At 33.6% G+C, this 8,885-nt stretch overlaps 1 protein-coding gene across 1 annotated transcript in view; it reads left to right on the forward strand.

Annotated features, from left to right (window-relative positions):
* LOC112053760 (ras-related protein Rac1) overlaps positions 1–8,500 on the forward strand; it is a 59,643-nt gene extending 51,143 nt beyond the window's left edge. The window contains exons 5-6 of the mRNA XM_024093304.2: positions 476–649; positions 1,911–8,500. Of these exons, the coding sequence (XP_023949072.1) occupies positions 476–631 (156 nt within the window). The 3' untranslated portion in view covers positions 632–649; positions 1,911–8,500. The remainder of the gene's footprint in view (positions 1–475; positions 650–1,910) is intronic.
* Positions 8,501–8,885: the final 385 nt, after the last annotated feature.

Raw genomic sequence — 8,885 nt, forward strand, 5'->3', positions numbered from 1 at the left:
TGAGTACGCGAGTGAATGTCATTTCTCAGGTACAAATGATGAATTACGACTAATTATAATTGTACGGCTTTGCTATAGTGTTTAAGATGATTAAAAATAAATGTCGAAAATCCTAGTGCCGTACTAAAATGGTGGTGCCGGAAGTCAGCACAAATTTTAATTCGTCGACAACTGCAGAAGCAAAATACGTTATTTATTACTGTACGGCATTTGTGCAATTCGTTTTGTACACATATGTATACAGATACTTTACCCGTAAACGCTGTACATTTTTCCAGCGCAGGAGTCGAAAGATAAGAGTCGCAAGCCTTACTCTTCAATCACCTGTACAGCTCAGAAATGACGGTATAGTGCTCAGAGTTATTTTCTGATATAGCAGCAGCCTTCTAAGCGTTATTCATCTTGGTTCATTTCTCATGTAATTTTTGTTTAAGGGCTTGTAGTCTATGGACTCAATATAATTTTTGTCTACCAGGGCCTAGGCATGTCCAAGGAAATCGGCGCGGTGAAGTACCTGGAGTGCTCGGCGCTGACCCAGAAGGGGCTGAAGACGGTATTCGACGAGGCGATCCGCGCCGTGCTGTGCCCCGTGCAGCCGGTCAAGGTGAAGCGGAAGTGTTCGATACTGTAAGGATTGCGACGCGTCAGGGTATGTACTACATTTTTTTTTTAATTTTTTACAGGTGAGATTTCAATAAGCTACAACTTATGTGCACTTCTTTCCTATCCCTACACTACTCTATCCCTACGCTTAGTTAGCCTTTTCTAACGGCGGCATTTCCATTTTTTTTTTCACGTGACAACGTCTTACAACGTCAATGGAGCCGGCTGCACACTCAAAAAAAGATGAAGTCATGCGTCGTTCCCACGCTCTAGGGTTGCCAACTTTTTTTACAAGAAATAAAGTATATTCTGGTCTATGAAGATTATTAAACAGTATTTTAGAAAAACAAACATTTTCTTTTGAAAAATGCAAAAATTCCATCAGTATTTTCTTATGACGTTGTCACGTTCAACTATCGTCAGTAAACCGACTTTACAGACAACCGATTTTTTTTTAAATAAAAGAACACTTTGTGTCATTGTGTCATGACTATAATAGTTAGGCATATGCTGTCGCGACACTTTTTGTAGAAAAGGATGTGTTCTGCAAAGTTGTAGTACATTGTTTTATTCTAACATCAATAGGTTTTGCAGCGCACGCGATGTAAAGTATATTTTAGGTAAAAAAATTTACACTTTGGGTTACATTATTGGAGTATTAGGAAAGATACCTAGTTGTTTTGAAACACTCCCCGATAACGTAGCATTCTGCTGGTGAAAGAATTTTCAAAATCGGATGGTAGTTCCGAAGATTACTCCGTACAAAGGATTGTTACAAAGGAGATGGTCCAAAATTGTATGGAGCCCAGGTCCAGTCATTGTACCCTGGCGGAAATAAAAGAAGATATTATTTTTAACTATTTTTGATTATACAAATCTACGAAATTATTTTAATTTTTTCGAAATAATATTCATTATCTCCCAAGAAATGCAACATCAATAAAGGTATTAATGGCGGATAGATGACGTTTTCAATGCATTAATCGATTTGACTTTTGCTGTCAACTGTCATGTCATAGTTGCTCTATGGGCACCATCTTGTTATAACTCAAAAACTTGGGTTTTTTATTTATTTATTTTTATTTAGTTAGATTTATTCTGTTTAATAAATTTTAATAAATTCTTTGTATTTTTTAAATTTTAATGATACGGGGTACAAGAGTGGACCTGAAATGACTCCTTAACAAACTTACAAACTTACAAACTTACAAACTACCTCCTTTAAATATTAGTATAGATAACATTTAATTATATTAATGTTGTTTATGGGTTAAATAAATGAATAAATGAGTTTGTTTATATTCCAGAGAGAGTAGAGGAAGTACGACGCAAGTGTAAACAGCCTAGCTTAAAGAAATAGCGCACCAAACGATCCGTCTTCTATGGTATCACCACAGTGCTGTATGAACTAATGTAACATGGACTGCAATTGAATGCAATGCAATAGATGTTAATTCTTAAAATGTTAAAATAAATACGCGTCATTTATTACGTCAAATGGGTTGGTGTGAGTGAGCTCCGTATTTGTAAACGCTTTTGTATAATCTGTGGAGTGACAGCTGACGTTTGACAGTTGTCTATGGTTAAGTGACATCTCTGTTTATGGGAACATACTGGTCAGGTTTTTTTATCGAGTTGTAATTCATAATTATTGATATTTGGGTGCTTTTTCTATCGCGACTTGTATTCAAAATATTAAAAATACATTCCTACACTCTTGCTTGAACACCTAACGTCGCCATTTTTGTTGATCCATCGACGGCAGATTAAAAAATATATGTATTATATTTCCCCCCACTTTTGGTGCGTTGGTGTTTTCGAAATGTGGAATTGTTGAAATTTTTTGTGTTAGACAGAGATTATATTTTTCGATTTATTATTATTATTATTATTATTATTGCTTATTTTGTTCCCAATTTGATTGATTGTTGTATTTCATTATTAGGTGTCTGTAAGTACATACACAGTATTCGCTAAAAATGTTTTATATAAATATTTAAACTTTCGTATACTGTATGTAATGTGTATTAATAAATGTTTTACAATACTATATCAATATTTGTATGGTAACACTGTCTAGTTGACTAAATTTGCATTTCAATGTAATGAAAAGAGTGATCGTTTTATGTGTAACTTAACAACTATCAACGAATAACTTTTATCATAGTGTCTATATATGTCCGACTAAACAAAATTCGAAAAATCCGCATTTAACAAAAAAAAAACAAGTTCCATTTTCAAAAAATATGCATTGAAAAGCAAAGTTAACTAATCTGACGGTACTTTTTATGTTAAAAGTTATGTAGAGGTATTACGATTTCTTTTTTTTTTTAAATTATGGAAATCAACTGCTTATTAAATAAATTGGATATTAACAACGTTGATTTTATCTTAAGTAATGTTTTTTATGTAATCAATAGGCACAAAGTAGCAGTAAAAATTATCGTTGCCAACATATTTTATGTGTTTTAATGTTATTAATAAATTATTAGGCTACCCGCGTTTCACTTGTAAAATCTACGCCCATTGACCTCTTATAATAAAAGGACGCACAATCATGTAGAAAATTTCACTTGAAAAATGGTGAATTTTGCTTTGACAGTTTTAGAATTATTGGTAAAGAAAATTGTACCTATAGTCCAATATTCAGTAAAATCCCAAATTCAGAGCGAATTCAACCTTAAAGATTGAGTTTAAGGTTGAATTTGCAAATGTGACTACTTGAATTGAGTGCCAAGAAGTTGTGCTTAGCACTCATTGAATTTTGGTCGGTGATTGTGCATCCACTTTTTAATAGGTGATCGATGTCTACACCCAATACTTTAGCACCCGTGAAATGCGTTATACATATCGAAGTTTAGCTAGAGGACAGTTGAATGCAATTTAAATAATTAAATAATAAATTGTTTTGATGATAAATTGTACATTAAATGATGGTTTTACTGATTAATTGCATTGATTAATTTGTTCACGATTTTGTTTGGATCGATTTGTTTATTGCATCAAATGAGGGTAACTTTGAATTTCAGCACAAAAATATGTGTAAGTGTTATATTATGAATTATGCCAGTGTTTTGTATGATATATGTCATTTTAATTTTTGTATTGTATGGTTAAATAGTGATGGCTAAAATAGTGGCTGTAAAATAATAGAATTTTTAAATTAATTATTCGACTGGGCATTCAATTTTTATTTAAAATTAATAAGTATCAGTATTACACAGAAAAGCATTTAAACCAATTAAGTTTTACTGAAAATCAAAGTTACCTTGTGTTTTTTTTAGTATTTTATTTTTTAATTTTCAACAATGTCCTTATTATCATCAAACAAGCTGTAATATTCAAGTCTTATTAAAACTTCTAAAGGTTACTGTGAAATGCCGCACAATTATTAATTTAAGCAACTTTGACCAAGTTGGGACTTTTCTGATTGGTCGCTTAGTCCTTGGGAGACATTTTTCGTAAAAAGAAAGTGTGATAAATGGGTTTAGCCTTTAATTGACGAACACGGCCTTTTATTAGTTTTTATATTACGCCTAAATAACATTTTAATTGTCCACGCGACACTTGTACTGATGTTTCGATTGCTTTTGAACTGTTACAGCGTCTCCACATTACCATATTTTATATCATAATGGGACACTGTTGTCCCATTTGCATGTCCCTCGATATATGATGGTATAGTGTGGAAACGCCCTTAGAAATAAGTTAATTACTGTCTAAATCCACTCCTAAAATAAGTAATAGTACACGTAAAAACGCTAAGGAATGTGCAATTGTTATTGCTTTGTACTATCGACATCGATGCCATAGACAATTTTTACTTATTGAAAATGAAATATTTGAAAATGGAATCTTAGCCGCTTCGTTATATTTTATTTTTTTCGTAAGCATAAACAATTGCACAAAATAGGTAAATAGCTGGTAAGGTTTTAATGTATTGTTCAGATGCAAATATTTAGAAGAAACGGCGTGTAAATAACGGTAATTTTAGTATGATTAAAAAAAAAAAACTAAAATGTAAGTGATCGGGCCATTTACTATGGCGTTGCATTTTTTATATCCTAGGAATCATATAATAGGGAGCTTCGATCACATTTTTTATACATATTAGTTAGTATGTGTATTTGCTATCATTAATAAAGGAATTATTACTTTAATATCTATTAAACCTTTCATTACTTGTGCGCTAACTAGTACCTATGTCAATAACCTGTATTTTATTAAGTGGTGTCCTGAAATATAATAAACATATTTTTCTATGAACATTTCAAAATGAGAATCTATTGGAACAGTTTTAAAAGTTTCTGTACAATAACCGAGCACTTCCAGAAAGAACTTGTAACTTAATGGAAAAAAAAATAATTATCGATAACATAAGGTATGCTTAACAACACTAGAGGTTTTATTTTTTAAATGTGATTTTATTAAGTTACGGAAGTGCTAGAACCCAGTCTCTCAAACTATCTTTACATACATTGCGTCAAAGAAAAAATAATGTGTGTCCATGATTTGTCTAAATGATTTAAATCTTTAGTTATGTTAGTCGGGGATCCGTAGAACAATTTTTACAACTGATTACTATCAAGTTAATTTTTTGTGAGTAGCTTCATCTCGATCAGACGATCAACTTTTTTATTCACGAAAATTCTTGATTCTGGTAGCTAACTGAGTTACCAGGAAATAAAATTTCGAACGAGATAATTTACCACGGAATTTGTAGGACATTATGGCTGTTAAGTTGTATAACTATTAATTAAGCAACAGTTTATATCCTGGTAAATCAGTTAACTACCAGAATCAAGAATTTTCGTAAATGAAAAAGTTTATCTTCTTATCGAGATAAAGCTACTCAAGAAAACTTGATAGTAATCAGTTGTACAAAATATTCTACAGATCCCTGACTGTCTTGTATGACTGGGTAAAAACTAGTACAATCAACACAACTTCTGAAACAGTGCAAATCATTATCTTGTATTATTATTAATCAAAAATGTGTAGAAAAAAAAAATATTATTCGACCAATATAGTTTCAATTGTTTAAGGTGAAATATATTTAACGCTATAATAATATTTTCTGAAAAATTTTAGTGTTTTATTTTAGGTTTTAAAATGGTGTTGTGTCTTTCACTGTACATGTATTTGTAGCGTTGTTTATTTCGATTATGGCATCATTATAACCTCAAAGGAAAACGAACCTAATGACCTTTGTTTTAAAGTCTGAATTTATCTACAAAACCTATCTCTCATTTTCATTTGGTAATGGTCTTAATGTCATTTGTGTAAGGGGCTGTCAATTTTAGTTCAGGTTTTAGTTTCGGGACTTTTTTCGTGGCTCTGAGTCTATGTAGTATATTATACAGAGCTACAGCCTACAGCTACGAAGGCAATGCTAAAACCGGACATACACGAACAGCTTGAAGTATCTATTCTGGGTCGACTGCTTCAAGCTGCGACTGCATAGCATACCATCGAGCAGTTATCAATGCCAGTTTTAAGCTGTTGCCTCTAACTGCAAGAGCGGTCCAAGCATCGATCGCAGATCGTTAGATGGGCCTCAAAGCGTCGCGGAATTGTCATTGGTTTTGCACATTGAGTACGTCATCACTCGTAACACTATTCTCTTTATTCATGTTGTGGCTTGTGTTTTTACACTCCCAAAATGAACACGAAGGCATAATTAAGGGTTTAAAATGAGAAAAAAACAGTAAATATTTTCTTAAGTCCACGTCCACTCACAGCATGCTCTTGTTACGTACTAAGATAAGATGTGCGTGCACGTCTTTGGGGAATGACATAATATGGAGAGGCCCATCTAACTATTTATACTGATGGGTCCACGTATGTCGATTACTGACTAACTGCTCCAACTGCTTGTGATGATGACGCAAAAATTATGTACATTGAAAGATCAATACGTATTCTGATTTAACATAAATGTGTAGTGAAAAGCTTCTGTATGTTAGCGCATATATACATTTTAGTCGAAATTTATTTTCCACTAGCGTCTACTGTAACTGACGGAACATTTATTGGTGTTAGCTTTTATTGTTATGTCATTGTTACTAATGCATTCTGTACACGATCGTGTCGTTGCGTCTATCTAACCATAATACCCGCTCTAAGTTCTCGTGCGAATCGCGCGCGAATCCGTTATCACAAAAGATGGAAATATATTATTATAGTCCAGTAATATCAGGGTGGCCTATGGCTAAAAATGACAATTTTTAGTTGACCGATAGTTGGACGACTTTTTAATTGTCTGTGGTATAGTTGGACGATTTAGTTGGGCTGTCATACATCGCTATACCTGTTCTATAATCGGCCGATCAAGTCGGCCAGCTAAAAGTTGTAAGTAAGTGGGGGCTCTTAGATTTAATCTGGGGGAAAATTCCTACTGAGCTGATTTTTGTATACACCTTTATTATGGTGTTATTATGAAGATGTGAAAAATCGACGATCGATATCGTGCCGGCTTAAATAGTTACAAAGGTCAAAAGGTAGTAGTTTAAAATACCTAAAATTACTGGACTATGTTAATGAGAACAGCACATAGAGGTTTCGCGACATTTTCGTGCGATGTTCTTCGGTTTTTGCTCCGTTACAAAGGATTCGCGAATCAGATTCGAGTGTAAAGCAGATGAGATATTTTGCGAGCGCCACAGTTGGCGTCGGATTCTCACGACGTTTTGGAGCTGTCTTAAGACTTTGAAAACATTGCATAAGTAAAACAATATTCTGTCGATTAGCAAAGCCAAATGTCGACAAAAATTTGGCAAAAGAGATTAAACAACGATCATGAATTACCAAAATGAAACTTCTACAAGGAAATTTTAAATTAGTAACGAATTAGCAGCGCCTCTGTTTCTGCAAATGATTATGGGCAATAGTCATCACATAACATTGGGTGACACGGCATAACGGTTTTCGTGTCAAAAAAGCAATAAACACACACACACACATGCTTTTCTGCATTCAAACACTTGCAAAAAGCAAGTTTTTACTTAAAAATATCTAAGCAATGTATGTATGATGAGAAATTAATGTATAAATTAATGTATGAGCAAACCTTTATTACAATACAAATATAAAAGGTTCCAATGATTGCCGATATAAATGTATTAAAGAAATTGTATACTTTTATCTTGATATCTTTCAAGGTCACGATAAAATGGTCACTGGGACATACAGATAAGAACAAGCGCTTTTTATCCACAATTTTTGAGCAATATTCAATGTTGTTTTTAATGGTGATGTTGAGAATAACTTTGCTTTACGAGTAAAACCGAGGGATATAATCGAGGCTTATAAATCGCAATTTAATTTTAGACTGCGTCGTGAATAAACATTTAAATAAATACTACAATCAAAGTAAATGCGTCGAATAATTATGACGTCAGTAAGCCCAAAATGTGCATACGACACATCTCGAGAAGAGTCAAATGTCGACCAATAGTGCCGAAATCTATCGCTGTCTCTGTTGTCCCATCGGATCGAAAGAGAGAGCGATATTTTCGATTGAGTTTGAGTGGTTTTGGTAGACGGGACGACAAGAACACGTGTCCGCTTTTATTCGTAACCGCTTGTACAGTGTGCCTAGTGGGAGTTTTCAATATTTTCATACTGTTATTATCACGTTGACGTAAACGCAAATTTATATGGAATTGCAACAGTTGTCCACTAGATGGCGTTGTTTTAATTCCTTAGAAATTCGCGTTTACGTTACGTGACAGTAACAGTATCAAACTGCCACTAGGCCCTCTGTTCGTTTTATACGAAACGTCAATGTATTGTATGTGGTAAATACCTACGCCGAACGTCAAAACTGGATGGATACTTCTTCCAAATATTGTGAAGCCTCTGAATAATTCCAAATATATTTATATTAACTGTTCAAGATGCTGGTTTTATTTTAACATGTACACGCTAATAAATAAATATTGTTTAACCGCCTTCTGAAAACTGTTTTATTTGACAGTTTATTCTTGAATTTTTTCTTTGTCACTTGGAGTATAGTCGGATGCAATATTTGTGACGTCTCCGAAATAAGGTGCGGTTGCAGGTCATACAAATATCAAATCGCGCAAGGGGACCTCCCGCCGCGCCCCTGTGTTACCGGCGATACCTAAAATCTTGTATAACGCAGCTTAGCGCACGATGTTCGGAAACGTCAAAAACATTTCATCCGACTAAGAAAGTGACAAAAAATATTTTTAGATCAACACTTAACAAAAGGTGGCTAACCAAGCCAATAAGTAAATCTAAGAAATACTTTACTCTGA

This window comes from Bicyclus anynana, chromosome 11, assembly GCF_947172395.1.
Source record: "Bicyclus anynana chromosome 11, ilBicAnyn1.1, whole genome shotgun sequence".
In the NCBI taxonomy this organism is placed as follows: Eukaryota; Metazoa; Arthropoda; class Insecta; order Lepidoptera; family Nymphalidae; genus Bicyclus; species Bicyclus anynana.